General features: G+C 38.3%; 1 protein-coding gene and 1 pseudogene across 2 annotated transcripts; one reads left to right on the plus strand and one right to left on the minus strand.

The window, feature by feature from the left end:
- Positions 1 to 3,032: 3,032 nt before the first annotated feature.
- Positions 3,033 to 9,597, minus strand: LOC120294569 (annotated as a pseudogene).
- Positions 9,598 to 16,668: 7,071 nt separating this feature from the next.
- On the plus strand, positions 16,669 to 27,986 carry LOC104450958 (oxysterol-binding protein-related protein 1C). 2 transcript variants are annotated; one of them, XM_010065694.3, is made up of 10 exons: positions 16,669 to 17,524; positions 18,550 to 18,906; positions 21,684 to 21,780; positions 22,145 to 22,593; positions 23,205 to 23,360; positions 23,945 to 24,112; positions 24,187 to 24,327; positions 25,227 to 25,457; positions 25,933 to 26,046; positions 27,295 to 27,986. In XM_010065694.3, exons 1-10 carry the CDS (start codon positions 16,967 to 16,969, stop codon positions 27,457 to 27,459), a joined length of 2,436 nt encoding a protein of 811 aa, XP_010063996.2. In that variant the 5' UTR covers positions 16,669 to 16,966; the 3' UTR covers positions 27,460 to 27,986. The 2 variants fall into 2 exon arrangements, with proteins under 2 accessions (XP_010063996.2, XP_010063997.2); XM_010065695.3 differs by having other exon boundaries at positions 22,148 to 22,593.
- Positions 27,987 to 27,997: the final 11 nt, after the last annotated feature.

The raw sequence follows: 27,997 nt of genomic DNA on the forward strand, positions 1-27,997 counted from the left end.
TTTTTTTCTGTGGGTTGTGGTGCTTTGAGCAACACTGCGCTTGCTGACACCATCGACTATCGATAGGATCAGCTTACCAATGTTTTATTCATGCTAAATGGGCGATCATGACTTAGTCTGAATTTAGTTTCCTCCTTATGTTCTCATTTAGTTTTGTTATGTAAAACAGAGCAAGAGCTAGCAGTCGCTGCTTGCTAGTTTGCAGGTGCCAGAAGACTATTTCATCTCTCGCTTAGCAATTAAAATCTCTAGCTGCAGTAGACGACTTCTTCGCAGATTCCGATCCAATGTGCAATCACACGGATGAAGGATTACTAAGCCCCGAAAACGAGCTGCACCATTTAAGCAGCCCACCGGTCCTCATTTCTGCTGAACAAAGATGAAATAATCATGGTTTAAAGATTTGATTATTCAACTAGCTGAGGCAGGAAGATGAAATGAGTGAGGTGAGATGGGAAGAGTGTCTACTTTGATCTTTTGCCTTGTGAATAAACAACCACTGTTGTAAATGCATTCATGACATATCTGAAACCGACACTCGTGAATCTCAAGTATAGCGATACATAGTCACGCTTTTGAATGATAAAGGTTTCAATTCCTTCATAGCATGTGGATGTCCAAATTGCTTAAACTTGCCAATTGTCTTGTTTGGTGTTAGTGAGTTGTAGCAGAGGTCGTAAGCTCATCTTGGCCCTCAGCAATCCCATGGCGGGCCACCTAGAAGAGTACACATGCCCCTAACTTTCGGTTTAGGATGTAGGGGGTGCCTCGGAATTCTGTTAAAGCTTTCGGGAATAAATTTGTACGTGTTCTCGTACTCAAAATTAATCTATTAAACTTTGCACGCACCTAGTTTAAAACCCCATTGTGTTATTGAGCAAAAAAAATTTAGTGTCTAAATCCGATACCTAAATTTTTTTAAGTTTTCGGGAATAAATTTGTATGTGCTCCTGTACTCAAAATTAATCCATCAAACTTTGCACGTACCTTGTTTAAAACCTTATTGTGATATTGAGCAAAAAAAATTTGACATCCAAACCCGATACCTCAATTTTTTCTCAATTTCTTGCCGAACAACCCTTTTTCAACTATTTTTTTTAAAGCTTTCGGAAATAAATTCGTACGTGTTTCCGTACTCAAAATTAATCCATCAAACTTTACAGGCACTTACTTTAAAACGTCATTGTATTATTGAGCGAAAAAATTTGGCGTCCAAACCCGATACCTCAATTTTTCTCCATTTTTGCCGAACAACCATTTTACAACTCTTTTTTTTTTTAAGCTTTCGGAAATAAATTTGTACGTGTTTCTGTACTCAAAATTAATCCATCAAACTTTGCGGCCACTTACTTTAAAACCTCATTGTGTTATTGAGCAAAAAAATTGGCATCAAACCCGACACCTCAATTTTTCTCCATTTTTTGTCGAACAACCCTTTTCCAACTCTTTTATTTTTTTTGTTAAAGCTTTCCGAAATAAATTTGTACGTGTTTCCGTACTAAAAAATAATCCATCAAACTTTGCACACACCTAGTTTAAAATCTCATTGTCTTATTGAGCAAAAGAAATTTGGCGTCCAAACCCAATACCTCATTCTATTTAATTTTCGTATTGCTCCTACGCAACTCCTTTTCATTTTATTTTCCACCTCTGATTTGATTTAGTGGAAAAACTGAATGCCAAGTTGCCAAACGGTCTAGCTAAAGGTTTTTCTAAGGAAAAAAAATTAAAAGTCAAACTAAAATGGTCACGAAAGTCGCTAATTATTTTGTCTGGCGGAGAAAGTTTGGGGTATGTGTACTCTTCTAGGTGGCCTGCCATGGGATTGCCAGGGGCCAAGATGAGCTTGCGACCTCTGTTACAACTCACTAACACCAAACAAGACAATTGGCAACTTTAAGCAATCTGGACATGCACATGCTATAAAGGAATTGAAACCTTATATTATTCAAAAATCTGAGTTATGTACCGCTATAGTTGAGATTCACGAGTGTCGGTTTTCAGAGATGTCATGAATGCATTTACAACGGTGGTTGTTTATTCACAAGGCAAAAATCAAAGTAGACACTCTTCCTATCTCACCTCACTCATTTCATCTTCCTGCCTCAGCTAGTTGAATAATCAAATTCTTAAACCATGATTATTTCATCTTTGTTCAGCAGAAATGAGGACCGATGGGCTGTTTAAATGGTGCAGCTTGTTTTTCGCGGCTTAGTAATCCTTCATCCGTGTGATTGCACTTTGATCGGAATCTGCGAAGAAGTCGACTACTGCACCTGCAAGCTGGCTAGCAGCGATTGCTAGCTCTTGCTCCTGTTTTACATAACAAAACTAAATGAGAACTTAAGGAGGAAACTAAATTCAGGCTAAGTCATGATCGCCCATTTAGCATGAATAAAACATTGGTAAGCTGATCCTATATAGTCGATGGTGTCAGCAAGCGCAATGTTGCTCAAAAGCACCACAACCCACAGAAAAAAAAAAAAAGAGAGTTCGCCTAACATGAGAATTTTCTGGTTAAGTTAGTTTAGAAGCACTTATCACAGCACTGTAAGTGCTTTTAAGCTCGATCAGAGTGCATCACACAAAAGAACAAGATAACATAAAACATAGCATGATCATGCCTTCATTCGTCGAACTGACAGCAAAAAGACAAACTTGAACTCATACAGTCATACGAATACCATCAATTGCCGCTTTGATTGCAACTTAACTCATTGCAGATCCATTTTACTCGAATCGGCAATTGCATAGGGATATTGGGTATGGTGCAAGACGCTTGCTCCATATTGGCAACCTCTCTGCTTTCGTTATTGATTGTGACATTCTTCTGTCTAGGATGTGCGGTGCCAACCAGAACAAAGGGAGGAAATATGCATTACCAGAACGAGAAAGACAGAATTTCCATATAACCGAGCCACATTTCTCACTCTTATCCTGCATGTAGCTACATCTAGGTCCAGTAATGTGCTGGCTAGTTTCTCCAATCACTAGCTGAAAAGCAACCATTCCAATCCAAAACACAAAACATATTTATGATCTGATACTTTGTGTCATTTATTCGTTCATTCATTTGCAATCTGACAGTTTCTACGTTCTTCTGAAAATGAGAAATAACAATGGTGTCAGAAGCACAGATAGCATGTCACAAGCCAATCTCACAAGTATCCTATGTCGACCTTCAATATGAAAAAAGCAGCAGCATTTGGAGATGATGGACTCTCACAAAGATAATTCAATACTGTACATCGAATGGATACATTCTTAAGGCCCAGCTTACAGCTCAACTATTCTTATGTAACTTTTCAATGTGCAACACTAAAATGAGCTACATGATCCAGGCAACAGGCACAAAGCAGTCTCTGTGGCGAGAAGGGGGCATCCATATTTTAAAACACATTACCCTGACCAGAGTTCCATGCCTCATGACTTGACCGTCAACTAAGACCATTCAATGAGACCACACCCATAGATGTGATTAACCTTGAAACCAGAAAGACCAGATAAATTGACATAAGGCCGATCCCCAACATCTTGTTCGGTCGCATGTCATGTCGGGGCAAGACGATGAGTGACCAAAGAATTCCGCTCATCAGAAACCCCATCGTGTAAAATAGACTGCTATCCTGGGGGACTACAAATGATGCAGGTCTACTAGACCAGGCTCCAAGAAACAGTGAAACTCCCAGACCAGCAAGTGTGTTAAACATAGGCCCAGCATAACAACCCGACATTGCAATCTGCACACCATCTCCACCATTCATTGCCGATGCTACATTTGACATCAGATCACCCATAGAGTTTCCCCAGGCCAAAACTGTCAAACCAAGGATAGAAGGATTTATGCCAAAAATAACACCCAGCGCTACCAGCAAAGAAACAAGCTCGTTTGCGACTATGTAGAACCAGATTATACTCATGAAGAATCCTCCAAAGACCCAAGGAAATAAGAACTTGCGTGGTGGTTGATCAGCTCTGGTGTACACATATGCAAAAACACCAAGTACGCCCCAGCACATATGCCAATAGCATATGCGATTTCTCTGCTCAGATTTCAAACATCGTCTTGCGTGTTCCATAAAAATGCCAAAAATAGGTGCTAATGAAGCACTGGCGACAGCATATGTCTTTGACCATCTTTCTTCCTCGACTATAGGGATTGTCAGCCGCCTTGGTAGTGTCAGCGGATCTCCAGTAGAGATAATTTCGACCATGTGAAGGAAGAATTTCCATTGGCCATTTCATCATCATTCCAACCCCACAACTGCTTTGGGCTATCCGGATTCACTTTGACAGCCTCATTTGAATAAATTGCAACATTTGAAGCCCACATCCAGTGCGGCAACTCGCTTTGCAGATGAGGTACATCACCATCAGAGTTTGACTCAATCAGTGAGGCATAAATAGATTCGTCTTCCTCACTTCCTTGAGAAAAGATACTTCCTCTGACAGGAAGTAAAGGCGTAACAGAATCTAGCCTTAATTTCCTGGATTGTTTCCTCAGCATCTCATTGGCGGCAACTGCAAAGGCATAGAGCCCATATATGGAAACAAATGCAATAGCACCCCCAACACTGACCTCGCCAACAATCAAAATAATACCAAGGCAAATCAAAGTGAAGAGGAAGAAGGATACATCTCTGATAAAACACCTCCTATCAATCTGGACCCTCTGCTCTGCCCCAGAGAAAGAAACAGCCCCGACGACAACACAAGTAACAAAATCAGCACCACCCAATACGCTATTGAGACCCACTGCCCCTGCATCTTTCCCCATAAATGCGGCAATGCTGGCAAACACATCAGGAGCCCCATTACCAAGCGGAAGCAGAGAAACCCCTGCAACCGTGGGCGGCAACTTCAGAAGACTAGAAAGCTTCTCCAAACTACAACAGAAGTAATCTGCTGCAGTGTTGCCCAACAAGTAAAACAGAGCAACCAGCCACAGTGCCAGCACGGCATACCCCACACCCGTGAATTTCTCGCAATCACAGTAGAAGAACGAAATGTAATGGAAGAACCCACCGGCGTTACACTCAGGATTGGCGATCAGATACTCGCACTTGCTCTTATAACCTTTGTGCTCATACAAACCAGCACACAGCAGCGGCCGTTGTCGTCGGCGACGGCAGGGGGAACGAGCGCGGAGAGAGAATTTTGACTATGAATAATTGGAAGTTAACCAAGAAATTGCCGCTCCTTGTTTTTAATTATATAAAGCACGCGTAATTACTTAGTAGTAAGGTTTTCATTAACTATTTTTACTAGGTACGTAATTCATTTAATCCTTTTATTGGATAATCCTTTCGTGTCTTCGTTAATATCGGTAATTGTTTTGATCATTCATTTACATAACTTTGTACCGCAATGTCCGCATGATATTATGATGACTAATGTTACCTCTTATCACTCTTTGTCCAAATGGGGGAAAATAATTCCTTTGCATGCAATTATGGACGTCCTATTGATTCAACTATTTTTTAATTGAGATTTTCAAAAGCAAATGGTGAGTGATAGATGCATAACCATTTGTGATCAACTTTGCATTTCCATCTCTAAATAATAATTTAGGGTCAACAATGCATTTTGAAATAATACGATCTATAAAGTGTTGATTGCGCATAACATGATAACAAGGTATTGAAAATCGTAAGATTTCCTTAATTGATTATTTAACGTGTTTCTAGAGAACCCTAATTCTAGAAAAGAAGGAAATCCGACATCCTTTATGTTAATACTAGTGCCCTAGGACATGAAAATTGTAAAAACTTTACTCATGGATCCCATGTTTGATTCTATCCTGATAAAAATCTCCACATGGGTAATTCATGAGGAAATAATTTTCACGTGAATTGATTTGGATGATTTGCCCATGACCCATCAGATAAAAGATGTAACTAATTTCATTTTTACAAGTTGGCTCATGACATTATCTGAGCACTTGGTCAAAATCAACTGAGAAAATAAGGTGTAATAGAATTATGAGCGCTAGCGGCTGGAATACTTGAGGAAACCTAAACCGTGGGAGTAGTCGTCGCCCGCCGTCGGGAGTAACACGTTCGACTTCTTGAAAGTGATTTAGCTACACTTGGATTTGGATTTTATCGTCAATAATAATGCATATCCACCAACTACAGTATTATATTGTTATTAATACATTATAAGTTTGAATAAAGGATGACGCAGTATACTTTCCATTAGTTTCACAGAAAATTAACAATTTGAAAAGTACTTTCCTAAAAATCATCGTTTATATTACTTAGAATAAAATGATTAATGAAATGTATTTTCATTATTGACAAAAGTTTATATTTAAACATTTTCATGAATGACGAAAATATTTTTCATTCCTCCATTTTTTTTAAAGTAATACAAGCAATCATTTTTTAGAAAATATTTTTCAAATTAGTTATTGTTCTCGAAACAAACAAAATCTTATTCTCTCGTCCGATGATGCATCTGGATTTGTGATATATGCAGAGCAATACCAAAGGGAGTATGGAAGAATATCAAAAAAGTTAATGAATTAATTTTTAGCACCTATAAAAAAATCATATTCAAATTAAAGCTTGATATAAAGCTTTCTATATAAATGAATTTGAAATTAACGTCTAAAAAAGAAAACTTTATGTAGTTTTACAAAGATAAAATTGAAAAATGAAATGCATCAATTCATCCAAAATAAACTGCACATAAATTACAAGTGATGGAATGTTTCACCAATGTTAAATCTAGACAGCTTGACTAGATTGGTAATGAGTCTCATCTAGATTCTATCTATAGTTAAATATGCTTTTGCTGGATAAAAAAGACAATATAGTCAAAATAAAATTACGTAGATGATATAAAAATTATGTTATTAAAATGGAAGGCAAAAGTAAACGTGAAAAAAAAAAAAAAAAAAAAAAAAAAAAAAAAAAAACTGATGATCGAGGCATTACAGTAAACAGTAAATTGATGACTAAGGTAACAATATACAATGGCGAGATTATACACTAGCATTATATAGTGGAAAACTTCGCTTTCTTTATAGATTGTTGAAAAGTCAATTGCATAAGAATAAACCTCCAATGTAGTTGTTTTATCTTGCACTTCACGGAAATGATAAGAGATTTCGTGATATATTTATTTATTTATTTTTAATGTAATAATTGATTGAAAGTCTACATATATGACTTGAAATGGCAATATAAAAAGGACGAAGCACGTCTACACAAATTGGTGTAACACTACACCAAACCGTCAAAAAGACATTCCGGCAACATATGTATGTTGGAAAATTACCAAAAAAAGTCATAAACCCATTATAAGAATATTAATTCAATATTAAACTTTTCAATTTAGTCAATGCCACATTATTTTGGCCGGAAGGATTATATTGGTAAATCATCAAAAGTATAAAAGTTGATTGATAGAATTGAGGAGTTTAGGACTGAATTGATATAGGGTTAATACCTAAAAAATCCCAAACTGATAAACACCGTAACAAATTTACATTAAACTAATTTTTTAACCATCAAAAACCCCACATTTGACAAATTTACCTCAAATTAGTACATTTGTGATAAATTTACCCTCTATTAGATTCTGTTAAATTTTACTGTCAAATTGCTAAGTTGAATGATACATAACAGTCAACTGATATACCAATTTGGGATTTTACTCTCCGTTTGTCACAGTTATACAATTTTTGAGATTTTTATGATATTAATCCAATTTAATTGAGGGAATATTTGTCACAAATACATCAATTTGAGGTTTTTGACGGTCGGACAAACTGGTTTGGCGTAAATTTGTTACAAATGTACTAATTTGAGTTTTTTTGTGATCGTTTAGAATAAATTTGTCACAAATGTACTGATTTGAGGTAAATTTATCACAAATATACTAATTTGAGATTAATTTGTCATAAGTATACTGTTTTTTTTTTCGATGGTTAAAAAATTAATTTGTGATAAATTTGTCGCACATATACTAATTTGTGTTTTTTCAGAGTATTGACCGGTAAATTTATTACTTTCTTCCATTGTAATTATCCCCACGCACGTATGTACACAAACAATCGAGTGGATCTCCCCTGTCAACGTGACCTTAAGGATAAGAGACAAGACCCCAACGTGGCATCAACCTGTGGGGGACGAAACCAAAGGTCTCATCTGGCAAAGATCGAAAGGAACGTGAGCGGTACGTGAGCATGAAGAAACTGAAACCATTCTTTTTCAAGATGCCGATTTCCGTCGCCTTCATCATCGCAGAACTTTCAAACTCGTGAAGTCATTTCCAATCGCCATGATCCGATCTTTGCTCTGATTTTGACATGATCTTCCCCATCAAGGGAAATGAAAAGGATGCGGATTATGCTCTAGCTTCATGGCATGTGATTAGAAGTGGCAAAATGGATCCGATCCTAACTTTTTTTTAACTTATATTTTGCGAGCTGAACTATGCGTTTATTAGTTAAAATTTAAAAATATAGGTTTTTATCAGTTAGAGTAGGAGAGCCCTACCATTTTTAATGGGTCGACAACATAACCATTTTCAATCTATATTACTCAAAATGCAGAAAACCTATGCACGAACAAAAATTACCAAAAAAAGTGATAAACCTTTTGTGTGACGATCAATTCAATTATAATTTTTTTTTTTTGTCAATCTAATCATAAACATTTTGATGATTTGTCCTTCCATCAATTTTGGTCGGAAATATTTGATGTTGATCTTGTGCCGTTATATATATGGCATGACCAACACTAACTTGGACAATTTTTGTGGTTTTTTATTATTTTCTAATTTTTTATTAATTTTTGGAATTCTTTTCTTCTTCTTTTTCACCGTGAGCCCGGGAGGGTCACTAACACCAAGTGAGGGCCCTCAACTATGGTCAGCAATCTCTGCCAACCACTACTAAGGCCACAAATCGATGGAGGGAGATAAGAAAAAGAAAATGGAAAAAAAAAATTTAAAAATTTAAAAATCAGAAAAATTGTAAAAACTGTATTGATTAACGTTGATGTCAACAATTTATTGCCAATTTTGTTCAAAACAAGTCATTCAAAGTTTTAAAACTAAGTTGGTTAAGTTGAAAAATTCATGATTGAATTGGCCCAATAGGATGAGGACTTCTTTTTGTGTTATCCCGCCATGCACAAGCGTTGCCATGCCTGACCTAAGGTCCTAAGCGCTCGATCCTGAAAGTTCGTTGAACGGTTGAGGCCCATTTGTACGGTCCAAAACAACAAAGGCCTTTTTTAAAGGGATACTTATTAGAAGATGCGGTGGATTTTGAAACCTGTCGGCGCAGTAGAACGAGGGGACCAAATCGATGGGGGGGTTGGACGAATATGGTTTTCCTAGGCATGGAAAAGCGGATGCCCTTCACATAATAATATGCCATATGTGAAAATTATAGAATGTAAAGAAGGGAAAAAGACATCTTTGCTTTTGCGACAAAAGAGGCAGAAGCCAAACGCAACTTAGATTCCTAAACAGAGTTGCAGCTGCTGCTGCTGCTTTATCACCTAATCCAACACGAATCAATTCCGGAGGAGGAAAAGGAGTAGGAGCATCGGATTTAGATCCGGTGTCGCGGTAGTTCATGTGCTTGTCGTCACCACCAATGGCTTCATTCAAAGTTTCCGCCGCGCTCTTGGAATCCAAGTCAACGATGCGTTAGTAGGGCCATACTCAAGTAACGAAAGTCCACTCAGATGGAAGTGCCAAAATTCTCATAAAAATATGTGTCATCGCGACGCATGTATACATTTGCATTTCTTTATAAGTTTTTCCAATTTATATATTTTCTTTACGTTGGTTTTTTTTTTTTTTTTTTCGTTATCTGCTAACATCTTTTTATCTTGTTAATTTTGCTTTTTTAATATGATATAATTTTATCCCAGTAACTAATTCACACGAAAAGCTTAAACTGGGTTAAATGGGTGATATGTTTTAATATGGACATGTTTTTTTTTTTTAACAAATATGGATATGTTTTAATAATATGAATTGAGTTGGGTATGAATTAAATTCGAGTAGGACAATTGGATCGGGTATAAGTCGCAAGAATTGTATTGAATCAATATGGGTCGATTTTGGTCAAATCCAGTTTCAATCCTGACCCATCCGTTCGACGGGTCTATGATGCAATATGCATTGCTCTAACATCACTATACAATTGCATCTTGAGGCATTGTACACCTGATCACAGGCCGATTGTTGGAATATAATCCAAAGAAAACAAATTGTTTGTTGTAATTAAAATATCAATGTAATGGAGGTGAGATACGGATATTCAAATCTCCTTAAGGCAATTAGTTCCTGCCAATAGTGCTCCGCAAATTCACGAACTATGCCTCCCAAAATTCAGTACCTTGAACCTGTTTGAATTAACACTATGCAAACAGAACTCAGTCGAACTGTTCAATTGAACTAGAACACCTAGAAAAATCAGAAAAGTAGAATAGTATATCAAATCCCTTTTGGAATCAAGTCCAAAAAAAAAAACTATCATAAAGCTCTATGCTCCTATCTATTTATTGAGTTTTTTAGTTCATGTACAGAAGAGATACATGAATTAAATAGACGCGTGTATCCACGAAATTCATGAATCTAGAAACACATGAATTCAAGAAATTCATAAACTCAATAAATACATGAATTAAAAGATACATAAATTTAGGAAATTCATGAATTCAATAGATATATAAACATAAAAGTTTAGGAAATTCATGAATTCAATAAATACGTGAACAGAAAAGAAGTATCTTAATTTGTTGGCTTCCGTTGATCCATTAACCATAATTATAACACCGATGAGTCCGCCCAACTCATCATACGAGCACGCTTGGGCAATGATTTTGGGCCCTCAAAGCTCGATAATTGCATTAGATAAGCAAAACTGGCCCGACGACCCCACTTCTAGGGCCCAACCCGCTCATGTCCAGTCAATTTTCCAAAGGAAGCTCGATCGATGTGGTATCTGTAGCATTATCACTGATGCAATCAAAATGAACCTGTCCTAGCCATGACATGTCGAGATGTGGCCCATGCGAAAAACAACGACATGTTGAGCAGAGGAAGAGAGAGCCCTCAAGCTCAAGAAAGGATTCGATGTATTTAATATGCTCGACTATATTATTGGTTATGAGTAGGGTGTGCAAAACGAAGCGTCCGAATTAGAAACTGCACAAACTAATTGGGTCTGATTCTCAAGAGTGTCAATTCAGTTCAAAGGTCCTAAAAGTAGAATCAATGTTTGGGCAGTCTGATTCCCGATTCTCAATTTCAAGGGGAAACTGGACCAACTAAATATACTTCTTCTTATTATTTCTTCAAATAAATTAGTAAAATATAAAGTAAATACCATCCCGTCCTATGGTACCACAAGTTGCAGCACAATGACTATTAACTCATTATTACTTCTATTAATATCTTAAGATTTCCCCCCCTCTTTTGTCCTGCATGGACACTCTTTAGTAGGGAAAAAAAAAAGATGACCGATCCTCTTGGACCAAACTGGAGGTTCTCGGTCCTAGGATCAATCGATTTGGTTCTCGTTTCCATCTTGAAATCCAATCAAACTGGAAACCGATCATATCTTATTATGAGTCTCATCTAATTTCTATCTATAGTTATATATGCTTTTGATGGATAAAGAAGACGTATAATCAAAATAAAATTCCATAGATGATATCAAAATTATGTTATTAAAATGGAAGCCAAACGTAAACGTAATAAAAAGAGGATTAGCAGATACATCGATGAGTAGGATGCTATCTATGTATGATACGAATTAACGAAATTATTATCCTTAAATTACATTACATTAGGCAAGATATTGTGTTAAAAGTCCATTTTCTGACGAAATCTTCAAATTTACAGTAAACAGTACGATGATTGATGGGCAAGTAAAAATAGTATGCCATCGGGAGATAATATATTAGCAGTATATAGTGGAAAAATTCACTGTCTTTATCGATTGTGAAAAATCATTTGTGTTAAATTAAACCTCCCATGTAGTAGTCCTATCTTGCACTTCACGGAAATTGATTAGAGATCTCGCGCAAAGTCAACGGATATGATTTAAAACATCAATATAAAAGAGATGAAGCATGACTGAACATGTAGGAGTGGCATTGCACGAAATCGTCGGAAAGAAGCTAGGGCAGCACGTATATGTGTTTAGGTACCAAATTGAGACAAGTCAACCTGGTACACACAATCTAGGGATAATTATAAAAATGAAAAAAAAAAAAAATCTGGTACACACAATCTCGGGATAATTATATATATATTGTACGACCATCATTTTAGTCCAAAATTTTTCAGTAATTTATCAATATAGTCATTTCAACCAATTTTGACCGAAAATCACTTACGTAATAATCCAATCATCACCGGCCAACGCCCATGTGGAAGTCTTTTGCAACTTTGTTTTGAAAAAATTAAAATTTCCTTTTTCTTGTCTTTCTTTGTTGCTTCCTTCTTCCTCCACCAATCGTTGAGCCTCCGCGAGAGTTCACCTCAAAGGCCTCAAGCAAAACTCGACCTTACCATGTCTATGTCACATAGAATAATCAGCATCCACGTTAGTGATCGGGTCAAAATTGATTAAAAGAATTACATTAGCAGATTATCAAGAGGTTTAGCACTATAGTGGCCTACTTAAAAAGTTAAAAGACTAAATTGGCATCGTTTGATAATTTTTTCTATAATCAAGTAGATTCCCTCGTCATCTTGAGAATGAGAGACAGGGCGCCAACGTCGCATGAACCTCCGGTGAAGGAACCAGAACTGTTTCCGAAACTTGCTGGTAACGATTGAAAGGAAAGCGAGTGGTGCATGAGAATGAAGAAACCGGAATCATTCTTTTCAAAATGCTGATTCTGTCCTTTTCATTATCATGGAACTTTCAAACTTGTCAAGCCACTGCCAATCGCCATGATTTGGTTTCTACCGTGATTTTAACAAGATCTTCCCCCATCAAGGAAATTGAAGAGTGATGATTTGGCCAATCGCTACAGCCACCGATGATTTTTTAAAATCAGACCGTCCCGGAAAGTTACACATTATGCTTTGACCTCATGATGTGACTCGAGGTGGCAAAATGAGCTAAATACCCATTTCCAACTTATATTTAGCCGGCAGGCTAAAATAGTAAGTATATATATATAGAGTTTTTTTGTCGGTTAGGGTAGGAAAGCCCGAGTCTTTTAATGGATCTACAAATTGAACATTTTTCATCCATGTTACTTGAAGTGTTGCTATGCCCTGAGTGCTATAATCCTGAAAGTTCATAGAATTGTTGCAAGTCCGTTCCGAAGTCGATATGCTGTGGCTCGATGGAATATGCTTATATGAGATTGTAGAACGTATATAAAGGGAAAGACGTCTTTGCTTTTGCAATGGAAAAGGCAAAGCCAAGCACAACTCAAATACCTAAACTGAGTCGGCATCGGTGCTTGATCACCCAATAAAAGTGCACACTTCTTTTGTCTCTTTATAAGTTATCCAAACCTTAGGGATTCTTTTACCGGGTTCTTTTACCTTTTTTATTATATTTGCTAACATCGTTTTATTTTGTTGATTTACATTTTGAATTTGATAGGAAACTTCATCCAAGTAACAAATTCACGCGAAGAGCTTGAAATGAGTTAAATATCATACCCAAAAAAAAAGAAAAAGTAGGTTAAATGGGTGACTCTGTTTTTTAATTTGTTGGATTAAATATTGATGTATTCTAATAAATATGGATTTAGTTATATATGGATAGGTCAGGGTCGATTTGATCGGATATAAGTCGCCAGAAAAATGAGTCGATTTTGGTCGGATCCAATTTCGACCCAATCCATCCGCTCGACAATTCTATAAATGTGACTTGCGTTGTTCTCAAATCACTCTGCAATTGGATCCAGGGGAACTGTACACCTGATCATGGGCCCACAAACCCGCCCAAGTCATTGTACTGGTTCACTCAAACAATGACTTTGGGCCCACCGAGCCCGATAAGGTCGGGCGACCATGCTTCTATGGCCCGACCCGCTCATGTCCGGTCAATTTTCTAAAGAAGGCTCGATCGATGTGGCATCTGCTGCATTATTGCAAATGCAATCAAAATGAACCAGTCCAAGCCACAACATTTCAAGATGTGGCCCATGAAGAGAGAACCTTCAGCTGGTGAAGGATTCCAGTAGCAAGGCCAGGCTCGGCTCAACCGGTCTATGGATTGCTGGGCTCGTGTTCTCGTGACTGATCTGCATTTAGCCTTCTTAGGCTTGCTTGTTGTTGAGTTCAATTGGACCAGGTAGCATCCACAGCCTTGGATTTCATTCAAATTCAGGAAGATAAAGGAATTATATTTCTGTAAATAAAGCTTAAGATGTTAATTTGTCGGTTTTATTCGGTGTATGATAGTGACAAATACCAACTTAAAATGCCTGTTTATAGAAGGGGGAAAGTTACTTACACAACTTGCGCTCCTGTTTGTTGTTTTAAAATTTGATAACAAAAAATGGATTTACGACAAAGAATACACATGGTTCTCCATATTGATATGTATTTTGAACTACACTTTGGATATATCATGTGCATGCGAGCCAAAATCTACAAAAGTTGTAATGACACGCCCCTTATATGCGAGCAAAATGAATCTTCTGAGTAACATCACACGAGGTAATGATTGTTTGAGGGTGAATGTCAACTAATAAATCACTCAATACAATCTTTTCTAACTGATGTAAGACTTAGAATGTCACAAACCCAATAAATTAAGATTAATAATTTCTTTGAACGACTAAATGAAGCCAATGTAGCCTTCAATTGATTATAGCGAGTGCGACATAAATCATTACTAAATTTTAGTTCAATATATAATGTAATTATTGGACTTTTAATGTTCAATATGATCCATGAACAATTGGTAAATATTCAGTCTAATTCCTAAATTATATAAATTAATTTAAGTTAATGGAATCTGTAGAAGTGGCTTCCAATTAGTTAAGTTCGAACTATGAACAACAAGAAAAGTTACAAGTGAATTATCCAAATAATATATTCATCTCAAAATAGGATATGATAATTCATGTCATAAAGTAACGATGAACATGTTAATGCCTTGATTTTTTTCTCCTCTTCTAAAGTAGATGGCAAAAAGACAAACGTGTTGACTAAAGTTCATGATTTAATTATATTATACCGCAACATTGTTCCTCACAAAGAGGTCACTACTCAAAAGTAAGGGTGTGCATAATCCGGGCGAGCGGTTCTCAACCTAGAACTGGGAACCAACCATTAAGGACCACCCCGTTAATTACATGGATCCATCCGAGAACCGAACCGCCGATTCGGTCCGGTTCCTGAGTGGATCCATGAAACCGGTCTCACAATAATAATAATATCATTTTCTCGAAAACTCCGATCATGATGGGAAACAACTTTGGTTTTCGACCAAATTACTGGTTCTTCGCCACGTGAACTATTCTTCTTCTCCTCCTCCTGCAGCCCTGCTTCTTCACGTGCTTGCTTTTTATCCACCAATTGCTCAATGTTTTGTCAAGGTGCACTTTGGACATTTTAGCTTCAGCGCCTCTCCATTCGGTTTGACTGGAGATCAACGCCTCTCCATTTGGTGCGCTTTGGACCTTTTTTCCCACTTTAATTAATTTTTTTAATTATTTGATTTGGGTTTGTTAATTTACAATTTCATTTTTTAATATTAAAAATTAATATATTATTTTAATATAATCGATCCAAACCCCGGATGGACGGGTGGATGGAGAAACCGGGAACCAGACTTGTACCCACCGGTTCCCATAAATTGGAACTGGGAACCAGACTGGTTTCCTCAAAAACCACCGATTCCGAGTGGTTTCAATCCAGTTCCGCGCGATCCAAACGGGTCCCGATTCTTTTGCACACCCCTATTTAGAAGTAGAGTCTTTTTTATGCACAACTTAACAACCTTTCGCTCTCCAATAAGAAACTTTGGGAAATTGTGTCTATACCAAAGTCAACAAAAAAAAAATCCCCACCCAAATAGTTCATAAATTTTGAATCAATATGTAACATCGTTTCTAACTTTTTAATTTATCTAATATAGTTTTTATATTATTGACATATGTCCAATATGTTCCTTAAATCATATGGAAAATGTTTAAAAAATCATTAGCCATATAAATAGCGGAAAAAAAATTACAGATTATATTAAATAAATTAAAATTTTAACTACGGTACAGACAGAGTATTAGATTAAAGTCGGGACACCCTTCGTCTCAATTTTCCACACAAAAAACGCCCCTCGGGGCGGCCGCTAACGTGGAAGCCACGCGGTCTCGGTCGTGAAAGACACGAAGTCGTTCCAGCACCCGCGGGCGGGCGGGCGGGCGAAAGCATCTTTCTTCAAACCTTCTCTGGCGGGCGCTCCTCGTCAACAGGCGAAACCGTACCGTCTCTCCGCGTGTCCCCACCTCAGGCCCCCACACGCGTCGCTTTCCTGGAAGCCTGCGCGCCCTATCTACCCGTACGCACGGCCGCAGGCGATCCCGTCCTCCAACGACCGCCCCGAATCCGATCCCTCCTCCTTGCACATTCGCGACATTCCCAAAATACAAGAGAGACCTTAAAAAAAAAAAAAAAACACGAAAAATTCAACCGCCGTTCCCTCCGCCGCAATCCACCGCTTCCGTCTTTCTCGACGCCACCTCTTCCAATCACCAACCGATCTCTCTCTCTCTCTCTCTCTCTCTCTACATATAAAGCTTCATTTGTCTCTGGATTTGAACATCCAATCGCTCGCAAATCTCGGAAATACCGCTCCCTTCCCCCCCCCCTCTCTCTCTCTCTCTCTCTCTCTCTCTCTAGATGATCCTTCCTCTGTCCAGTTCCTCTGTCGCCGCCGCGCTCCGCCGCGTCCCCGCCGGCTCCGGCACCTCGCCGACGATCTGACTCGACTCTCGGGATAAGTTCTTCCCACATGCATCCTTTCTGCTGCGTCACCACGGTCTCCGATCAGCAAGCCCCGGCCGCCCTGCCCTCTCACTTCCCCATGGCCGCCGGCGCCGGCGCCGGCCCAGGCCAGGCCAGGCCCGATCCGCCCGCGCGATCCGCCGACCACGCCCGCGTCGATAACCGCCCCAACGGCGAGCACCGGGGGGGTCACCGGCCGAGCGTGGCCCCCGCCGCCGCCACCGCCGGGGCTGCCGCGGCGCCTGGGGCGGTGGCGCGGGCGGCGTCCGCGAGGGAGGAGCCGGCGGTGGACGTGAAGATACACGACATCGTGGGGAACGGGATATCGGGGATACTGTACAAGTGGGTGAATTACGGCAAGGGATGGAGGAAGAGGTGGTTTGTGCTGCAAGACGGCGTGTTGTCGTATTATAAGATCCATGGCCCTGATAAGATCGTCGTTAATCAAGAGACCGAGAAAGGATCGAAAGTTATTGGTGAGGAATCCTTGAGGAGGATCTCTCGGCCGTCGACGGCGGGGCCATCGCAGCTTCGGCGCAAGCCCGTCGGTGAAGTCCATCTCAAGGTATTGATTTTTTATTCCCGGGTATTAATACTTTTTTTTTTTTTTGCCTTCTTTCATATTCTTTTGGATTTATTTTTAAAAATTCTTTGTTGGTTACAATACATTTCAATGTAGGGTCGGGTTCATGATTAGATATAGCAATAATGATGCTACTTGCAAGAAAGGCGTAAGCTTTGAACTTTCCATTACGACCTGATACGCTTCTACCTTGTCTGTTGATATGAAGAGCGTTATGAAGGTGTTGGGGTTGTTCAATTTGTCGTGGATTTTAATTGTTTGTTTAACTAGTCCTAGTACGAGATTCTTTCCCTCCCTCTGCGCCGCCCATGTCAATTTTTTGTTCTTTTGGTTGGTTTTCTTACAGACATTTGTCAATGCATTCGCTTTAGCTCTGGTGGTTGGTGGTTTCATTTTGCTCCATATCAGCATTTCCTACTTGAAATGCATTTTTTTTATATGTTCATGGCTATACTCTCCATTTTCCAATGTTCTTGGCACACTGGAGTTTCTAACAATTCTATTCTTCTTTGTAAGTTTGGTCAGTACATAAGCCGTAGCTTCATGCTTGAATTTTTCACTCGAATAAAAAATCTTTTGTCATAGCATGATCCTTATTATTACAATTTGAGATGCTCTGTAGATTACAAATCAATGGCTTATTTACATGTCAACTAATCCTGGCACAACGTGGCCCGAAACCAAAAACTCAATTCCCACGGAAGATTAAACGAAGTTTCTTTATGTAGCTAATAAATTGATGGCTGGATACATATCGAGTTACAGTATGTGACTTAAGGCCATCTCTAGCATAGATACACTTATTGTACATCTTTGTGCTTCCCCTTTGACCTTTTTTCGGATTGTGGACTTTATGATGATGTTGGAGACAATGCATAGTGTTTTCATGGATTACCTGATAGTAAGATCTAAGTCATAATGTTTATCCTTTTCAAGTGAAATGTTTGGTGAGCTGTTTGTTGCACGAACTAGCTGATTTAGTTCTAGGCTTGACTCGTCATGTGCAGGTCTCATCCATCCGCGAAAGCAGATCGGATGACAGGAGGTTTTCAATATTTACTGGAACAAAGAGGCTACATTTAAGAGCAGAGACTCGAGAAGATCGACTTGCTTGGATGGAAGCACTGCAGGCTGTCAAGGACATGTTCCCTCGAATGTCTAACAGTGAGCTCATGGCCCCGATGGATAATGCAATTGTTTCCACAGAAAAGTTGAGACAACATCTTCAGGAAGAGGGTGTTCGTGAAGATTTAATCCAGGAATGTGAACAGATCATGAGGAACGAAGCTGCAGCTACGCACAATCAGGTGTTGCTTCTCAAGCAGAAGCAGTGGCTACTAATTGACACTCTCCGGCAGTTAGAGGTACATGTTATGCAACTTAGAAAACGTCGTGCCAGTCGGAATTCTTCTTCAGTTAGTCCAACTACTCCTCAGAATACTGCACATTCAACCAAATTTTGATTCTTTGCATAAATTTCCTCAATGCAGGCTCTCTGTCTGCTCTTCTTTGTATCTGGTCCATTTGTAATCAATTCTTTTATATACTATAGACACGTTTTCTCTGAATGCTCATGAATTCTCTTATTTAATGCCATTAAATATTGGTTGTTTTGTTTAAGTTTAAAGTAATATCGTTCAGTGGAGGAGCCATAGTATTGCGATCAATTGCTTCGGGCCGTGCCCCTTCTCTTTCTTTTCTTACCTTTTAGTTCGGAAGTCTGGGTGGTTTGCCAACGTCTGTGCTCTATTTAGCTGTGAATCAACTGTCAGGCTGCTACTAAGAAACTTTGGATAGTAGATTAGTATTTCCTTTGGATCTCTTGATATGATCTAAGCTATGACTAATCTTTCAGGCTGCGCCTTGTTCTTTTCTGGGTCTGATGGGAGCCATTTAATGCGGCCTTTTCTTTTTTAATGTAACATGGGGGCTTGGATATTTGTACATGCTATTACTTGAATTTCGTATATTGGTGGATTAATTGTGCGCTATGTGCAAGAGGCTTGTACCATGGTATATGTGATCATCACGATCATAAATCAAATTTCTTCAAATTGAATTTATGTTTCCATTCCTATTTCTTGAAACTCTCTGAGAAGTGAGATCTGTTGAAGTTTTTTCATGTGCTTGTTAATGTATTTAGTCATTTTGAGTAATGCCATTTGCCACTAGCTTGCTGGTGGATATTCTTTTTGAGGGAGAGGACCCATGAGGAACCAATGGGGTGAGACCTCCACCGGTAGCATATCCCCTTTTCCTTTATTTGATACTAATAGATAGCTATATTTTCTTTAAATTTTATAGCATTTAAGCAGTTGAATGTAGTTTTGGGTTTTCCATTTTCTAAGGAGGTTTCACAAAGTGAGTCATTGTGGTACTCTTGGAAGGGTAGGAGTGGTCGACAGATAATGGTCATGCAGAAAAGGGAAGTTTGTGACCTTGGAAGTACATTCTTGGTTGTAGTGGCATTGACATCACCGGATAGCGGCCACTTGGAAAATAATGATAGTATGTGGCATTAGCAGGGCTGAGTTGACTTAATTATTCTGTAACATAAGTCTGAAACACTATTTTGAAACTATATGATTTTACATACGTAATGTCAACCTGATGTTCGTAATAGCTATTACTCTTTCTGACAGTTTGCTTAGACATTGCAAGCTTTTTCTCCCCATTAGTCAGAAATAAACTCTATTGGTGGTAAGGCTTTAGTACGTGGGGAATATAGGAAAACTGAAAGTTAAATAAATGGTAGTTGCATTCTGCTCCTTTTATATTGGATATGTTAGGACCTGGCATAATTGACGTAAAAGTACCCTTGCTATTTGAAGAACTTTCTGTAGCAAGGCTTTTATATCTTGTGTATAGCTGATGAAAGTGATCAAAATATGCTCAGCTGGATAATGCTTTGTTCTTTCTGCAGCTTCAACACAAACCACTTTGTTCATTCCTTATTGTTTGTCAGGTTCTATTTTCCCATTATTTTGATTTCTCCCTTGCAAATGAGCAGTGTGTTATCGGAGTAAGGAGGATAAATTCCATAGGTTTTATCCACTATCTTCGCTAATATTGAGCATGCCGTTCTGGTCATTCCTAACTTTGTTGGCCTCCATATTCCCCGTTCTTCGCTTTCTCTATTGTAAACGGGCTCTGATACTGTTCAACAGTGGGGGGGATAAACTTTAAGTGATGCTATCCACTATCTCCACCTTATACTAGGATGCAAGATCATTGTGTTCTCAGTGAATTTATTTTTCTGGCATTAGCCACATTTCTAGCTGGGGCAACATCATTATTATAATTCATTGACCAGTTTGGAGGTTCAATTGGCAGAGAGAGTCTGCTAGCAAAGTCTGAGATTGTCCAGCCTTCAGTGATGTTCATCTTGTTGGGTGGGTTTAGGAGGCTGATTGTGTCCTTTGGATAGAAGAAGGAAGAGGAGACAGGAGGGGAGGGACTTTATTTTTCCCCCTCTTTTTGCTCTTTTTTTTTTTTTGGGAGGGGGTGGGGTGGGGGAGGAGCTTGTTATTGGGTGAGATAAGCAGCATCTGTGTCCTTAATGGTTCTATTGACAACCTTCTTCTTGAAACATCTCATTATTAGTCAGTAATAAATGTCGTTTTATTTATTGACGAAAGAGGAGGAGGTGAAGTGTTTTGAAGGGTCTTATTGTGCTTGAGACTTTGTTTCTGCGTGTAAAGTAAGCTTCTTTTTTCCGTTCTACAATAGGGATTTTGCATTCTCTTTTTTTCTTTCTCCAAGGTATAACAGCCTTTTGATTCTCCACTTACAATAAACAAGTTGCAAATGTTAGTATTTTTCACTTTAACTTTTGCCTTTTCTTCTTAAAGAATTTATTACTTGCAATGAAGTTATTAAGCATAGAACATCAGAAAGTTATTTTTTCTCTAACCCCCAAGATAGACATCAGTAGTGGCTCATCTGTAAATAAACTCATTTTCTTGTATTCTCATGAATGTTGCTATCTCATTTTAATAAATTTGATCTGGCTGCAAGTGCTTAACAAGCCAGTTTTCTGATGTTTTAATCCAGTTAAAAGTATAATATCCTGGTTGTGGGCTTTATTCCTTGTTTTCTGATGTTAAAATAAGAAACTGGAATGATGTTGTGGTTTTTGTAGACAGAAAAAGTTGATCTGGAGAACACAGTCGTTGATGAGAGCCAAAGACAGTGGAATGGTCACGAGGCTTCTTCTTTGAGGCAAAATAATTCCAGTGGTGAGCTTATGCGATACAAATACATTCCTAAGCTAATTCTGTTGTATCTGCACTGCAACAAAGCAAAATTCCTGTGCTGATAGTTTTGGTTTAGTTAGTTCGTGTTTTTGTTAGACTCTTATGGACCTGCAGAATACCTGTTGTGATATAATGACTTCTGGACTGGATAGGCTAGGAAGGATGCGTTCATCCTTATATCTTGCTGGAACAGAAATTGCTTATTTTCTAATTATAATAGGCAAAATTTCCATTTTCTTTATTCTAGAGGTTGTCTTTGTATGTGTTGATGATGTGACTCTGCGATGCCTTTTGCATTTTCTTCTAGCAATAGCATTCTAATACTTGTTTTTGTCATCTTTAAAAGCAGAGGCAAGTGCAAGCGAATCTGATGATGATAATGAAAGAGCAGATGCTGCAGAAGAAGAAACAGAGGATGAGGACAATGCCTTCTTTGATACTCGGGATTTTTTGTCATCTAGTTCTTTCAAGAGTAGTGGGTCTGATTTGCACAGATCGTCTTCTTCAGACGATGAACGCCTCCGCATTGCTGAATCTGAAGATGATATTGATCCTTCTATAAGATCAGCCGGGTTGAATTTTCCATATGTCAAGCGACGCAAGAAATTGCCTGATCCTGCTGAGACAGAGAAGGGTGTCAGTCTTTGGTCTATGATAAAGGATAACATAGGGAAGGACCTCACGAAAGTCTGTCTTCCCGTTTACTTCAATGAGCCTCTTTCTTCTTTACAGAAATGCTGTGAGGATTTGGAATATTCTTATCTCATTGACCGGGCAAATGAATGGGGGAAGAAGGTATGCAGTTTGATGATGCTTTCTGTTCTGTTTGGTCTAGAGCCCATGAAAGTTATTGGCATTCTACTGATGCCATAAATGTGTTAAGATGATTACTCTCTCTTGTCTTTTAGTCCAAGTTTCTCCTCTACTTATGGAAACAAGAAAGATCCTTCTCTCTATTTGCTGCATGAAATACATCTGCTCAGTGTATAGTGCGGAAATGTTAATTCTTCAGCCATCTGTTCTTTGTTTACTACTAATGACTTTGCTCTTTCTATAATTGTCTTACACTCAATCATCTTATGAGCTTAAATTCTTTCATTAGGAGCTTGTGATGACTGGGTTTCTCATATTCTTCATCTTTCATCCTTGTATGGTGGATGATTTTTCTTATAATATTTCTTTACGTGGAAATAAAGGATCCTTTATGTTAAATGCAGACAAGCACATCACTGATTAATTGAACTGGAGTGACTAAAAGTATGGAAAATGATTTTATCTCTATCATAAGATAAATTACTTTTACAATTGCAATTTTTCCCTGTGGTTTGTTTATTCACTTTTTTGCTCATAACCATTGTTCCAAATTTTCAGTATTTCTTATATCTGTTGTTTCTTGCAAAATTCAGGGTAACAGCCTTATGAGGATACTTAATGTGGCTGCTTTTGCCGTATCTGGATATTCTTCAACTGAAGGAAGAATTTGCAAGCCGTTTAACCCATTATTAGGGGAAACATATGAGGCTGAGTATTTAGATAAAGGCTTTCGTTTCTTCTCAGAGAAGGTAACTCCTGAAAAACTTCAAATCCCATCAATTATGATACAATGTCTCTTTTTTGGGGATAAGTTATAATTTAATTGTAGATCTAGCTTTGGTAGCCTTTTTCTGGGATAAGTAACAGCCACTTGAACCTTGATGCTGGACTGAACTAGCTTCTTGTTTCCGTGAGATTGCTCTAGTTGTCATGAGGTTATATGTTATCTTTTCTACCAGTTTCAAGAAAATGCATGCCCTCCATCTCTTTGATCATACTTGAGATATTATCTTCTCCGTGCCAAAACGCTTACAATCAGGGGATTAGTGGAGACCAAGTATTTGCTATTGAATATTGTTGTGGCAGCTAAGCGGAAGAATAGCATCGCTTGTCACGCTTCATTGTATAGAATGAACCTGAAACCGCCAACCATTAGGACTATGAAGAAGAGCAGTGTGTCACCATAATTTTCTTTATGCCAGCCACATTTCTTTTTGACATCTATTCAGATGAATTCCCATTTTACTTTATGAAATGGCTTATCTACAGATCTTTCTGGAAGTCAGTGGGTGTGCTAACTTTTTAACATCTAAATTTACAAATTTCGTGTCAGGTCAGCCATCATCCCATGATTGTCGCATGTCACTGTGAGGGTACTGGCTGGAAATTCTGGGGAGATAGTAATTTGAAAAGTAAATTCTGGGGTCGTTCAATACAGGTTGATCCCGATGGTGTTTTGACCTTGCAATTTGATGACGGTGAAGTTTTCCAGTGGAGTAAGGTAAAAATTTTGATCATTTAGATGATAACCATAGTGTTTAAGGTTCGTGTTATTGAGATTACTTTATTTTGCAGGTGACAACATCCATATACAATCTCATATTGGGAAAACTTTATTGTGACCATTATGGAACTATGCGCATACAAGGCAATCATGACTATTCATGTAAGTTGAAATTCAAGGAGCAGTCTATCATCGACAGAAATCCTCACCAGGTTCTCTCTCTCTCTCTCTCTCTCTCTCTTACACACACACACACACACAATTACTCCCATCGATGCTTACCCCTTGGGTGCAAGCTATGGCATAGAAGCATCTTATAACTTCAATGGCATTTTTTTGGTTAGTGAATGGTCTAAAACCTCATTTGTGTTTTCATGGGTTGTTAGGTTTGCATAGAATCTGATGAACTTGAGCATGGAAAAGCTTCGGTATTGAATGTTGATATCGGAAGGCCAATGTTGTGATACTGATCAGTATTGTGAAAAAAATCTTTTACCCCTTCCCTTTAATTAACTGATCTGAAAAATTTGAAGAACAAATGGTAGTTTTATTGCTCAAGTAGTTCTTTGTTCAGTGTAAAGAGAAGAGTACAGTGTATTCAAGATGATGCGATGGCTCATGTGTGACCAGATACTGATTGGTTGCATTTGGATTTGCAATTTTTATGGATGTCAATTTTAACCGATAGCACCCTCATATGTGATCCTTGTGCTTTTAAATGGACCTCTTTGCTTCAGACCGAAAAAATTATCTCATTGCTTCGTTCATAGCCTCTGTGGAGTTAAATAGTTGACATTATTTGAAGTGGGTCATAACTTGGTAGGCCTTAGGTGAAACTGATGGAGGATGAGGTTTTCCTGAGGAATCAGAAACGCTTGTGCTGTTGATTTTGTGACTTGCTCTGTACTCATGACTGATTCAGAGTTTCATTCCATAGATAATATCAGCTGATTCATCAAATAAATTTTCATAGTATATCAGCTGTTTAACATATTTATCTCTTGTGGATAACTTATCTATGATGGAGAAAAATGTTCGAGATGTATTGTGTTTTCCTTCTGCAGTGCAGCAATTCAGCTTCATGAGGCAGAAATGCATTCTTTCTTTACAGGTACATGGTATAGTTCAAGATAAGAGTGGGAAGACGGTGGCAACTTTATTTGGAAAATGGGATGAAAGCATGCATTATGTAATTGGAGACTGCTCTAGGATGGGGAAAGGATCTGACTCGTTATCTGAAGCACGCCTACTATGGAAACGTAGCAAGCCTCCTAAATATCCTACAAGATACAACTTAACGCGCTTTGCCATAACACTGAATGAGCTTACCCCTGGGCTCAAGGTGATGTCTGAATTCCCGAGCTCTCCCTTCTGCCAATATAATAACAGAAGCAAAAATTGCAGAGTGTGTGTGTGAGTGAGTGAGAGAGAGAGTGAGGATGATTCTTGGAATATGAGACTGTCCATTAAAGATAGCTTGGGCCTACCCTTGCTGGACTACTTTTAGATTTCTATGAGACTTCAATATTTGTTAACCTTCAACTTAATTGGTTCTCTTTTATTTCTTTAAAAACTAAAATCGTACAAAAGAATACTAATGAAAATGTAGATGTAAATGCACTATACATAGGACTTTCTTGTGTTTGTCTGAAATTTATTGTCTTCATAAATTACAGCTAATCTTTCCAAAGTGCTTATCATTTAATTTAGTCGTCAGTTTTGTGTACTTCATTTTTGCTATGTATACTGCTGCTAACTTGATTATTGTTGGGTGTTCTTTCTTTGAGACATTTGTATTTAACAAAATATGTTTGCAGGAGAAGTTGCCACCTACTGACTCAAGGCTTAGACCTGATCAGAGATATTTGGAGAATGGGGAGTATGAAATGGCAAATTCAGAGAAGTTGAGGCTTGAGCAGCGTCAACGGCAGGTAAATAGAGTGTCCCATCATATCCTGAGTCAATTTCCTATGGAATATTTTTTTCTTCTTATTCTGATTATGGGTTTTCTATAAGTTTGTTTTTTGTGGTTTTTGGTTGAGGGTGGGTGTGAGGGTAGGGTGCAGGCATGTTTATGTTATGAAATGTTTCTCTACTGAGTCTAGGAGACTTCAAATTAGATATTCACTTAAGAGAGGGATTACCTAAGTTAGCAATGGCCTATGGCCTGTTCGACTAAACAGGAGGTATTCATCAGCTTATTTAAGGCTGAAGTGACTATGATCTCAGAGTCTGCTTAGTGTATGATTTCCTATATAAATATAGTAGTGGTTGTAGGAAAAATGTAATTTCCTATATACGGTTGGACATACTAGGTGGGTGAACATAAGTGCTTTCGACATGGACTTTTCAGTTTGGAAGGCATATACCCAATTGTCAACCACACATAAAAAGAGAAGTAAAAAAAAAAAAAAAAGGCATGCCACAACTAATTGAGGCCACCGGTCAACACGTGTTTATAAACCCAACAGGATAGCATTGAGAAGAGGAGAATCTTGTGCACTATTTGCCAGAGTTCTATTGCTGTTTATAATGAAGAAGTGGTGGAATCATGATTGTTCAGTCTGTAGAATGAGTGTTGCACCTAAGTCATGAGCTTTAGGAATTTATTGGGCACCAAAATGTGCCCGACAGGATGTAACAACCTTGAGAGAGGGAAAGGGTGCAGACCTGCTTTCATTTCAAATAGGGGTCAATCCATATTTGCATCTACTATGATGATGTTATTGACTAAGTATGAACACCGTGCTTCTTGAAAATGAAGATGCCTGTTGAAAAATGTGCATTAGGTGCCAAATTCTTCTAAGATATTTAATTATATGAGCATCGATGAACTTCTACACAGTTACTATTGAGGTTAATTGTCTGTTAAAGAATGCAGAGGATCGTTGCCTCTACTGCCAAATAAATAAAAATGTAAGACAAGGGAAAGTTAAGATAAGAAAGGTTTATCGATTTGTTCAGTTTCATTTGCTTTGGAAAATTGAATTCAGTGCGCTGGTTGGTGCTCCTTGGCCTTGGAAAGCAAGTAATGCAGATTGGCATGTGAGATAACTGTCGAAGAGCTTAGCATGGAATTCTTTTTTCGCTTTAAAATTACCTAGCTCTTATGAATAGCTCGGATACATGTTTGCCTATTGTCATGACTAGTAATTAACAATGAGACAAACTGAAATCAGGCTCGGAAGATGCAAGAGAGGGGCTGGAAACCACAGTGGTTTGAGAAGGACAAGGCAACTGATACCTACAAGTACATTGGTGGGTATTGGGAGGCGAGAGAGCGTGGAATTTGGGAATCGAGTCTCGATATCTTTGGCCAAGTTCCTTCAGAGCAACTAGAATAAGAGCTCGCTCCACGCCACGCCACGCCACACCCCCCACCTCGTCTCTTCTTCAAGTCGTTGATTCTTTCTCAAGTTTTCTAAATGGCTGTCAATTGACAACTCTGAACAACAGTTTTTTGGTCCATGTGAGTGCATGAGGTTAGAAGCTAACAAAAGAAAGCAGCGAAGACTATTATGCCATAGTGATTTTTACCATGCCAAGAAAGAAGCTCTTGATTTTTAGTTTGAGATTTTATCAAGCCTCTGCTAGTTGATTGGTTGCTCAACATCCATTCGATGCCCTTCCAACTAATGTTTGCCTTTGGAGTTGTCCATTGTAACTCCTCCGTTTCTTTCTTCTTTTTTTCTTTTTCCTTGTTACTGTTTTTCATGTAAAGTGCGACCTTTTCTCTCCCTATCGGTTTCCTCAATTCATATCGCTGCTATGTATGTACGATTTTTTTCTACAAATAGTACTATAAATAGAGAGAGGAACAAGGACAGGTTTATTGGTGGATGTTAACTTGAAAAATACAGCATTTTGTTTACTATTTTGGGT

Source organism: Eucalyptus grandis, chromosome 6 (assembly GCF_016545825.1).
Source record: "Eucalyptus grandis isolate ANBG69807.140 chromosome 6, ASM1654582v1, whole genome shotgun sequence".
In the NCBI taxonomy this organism is placed as follows: Eukaryota; Viridiplantae; Streptophyta; class Magnoliopsida; order Myrtales; family Myrtaceae; genus Eucalyptus; species Eucalyptus grandis.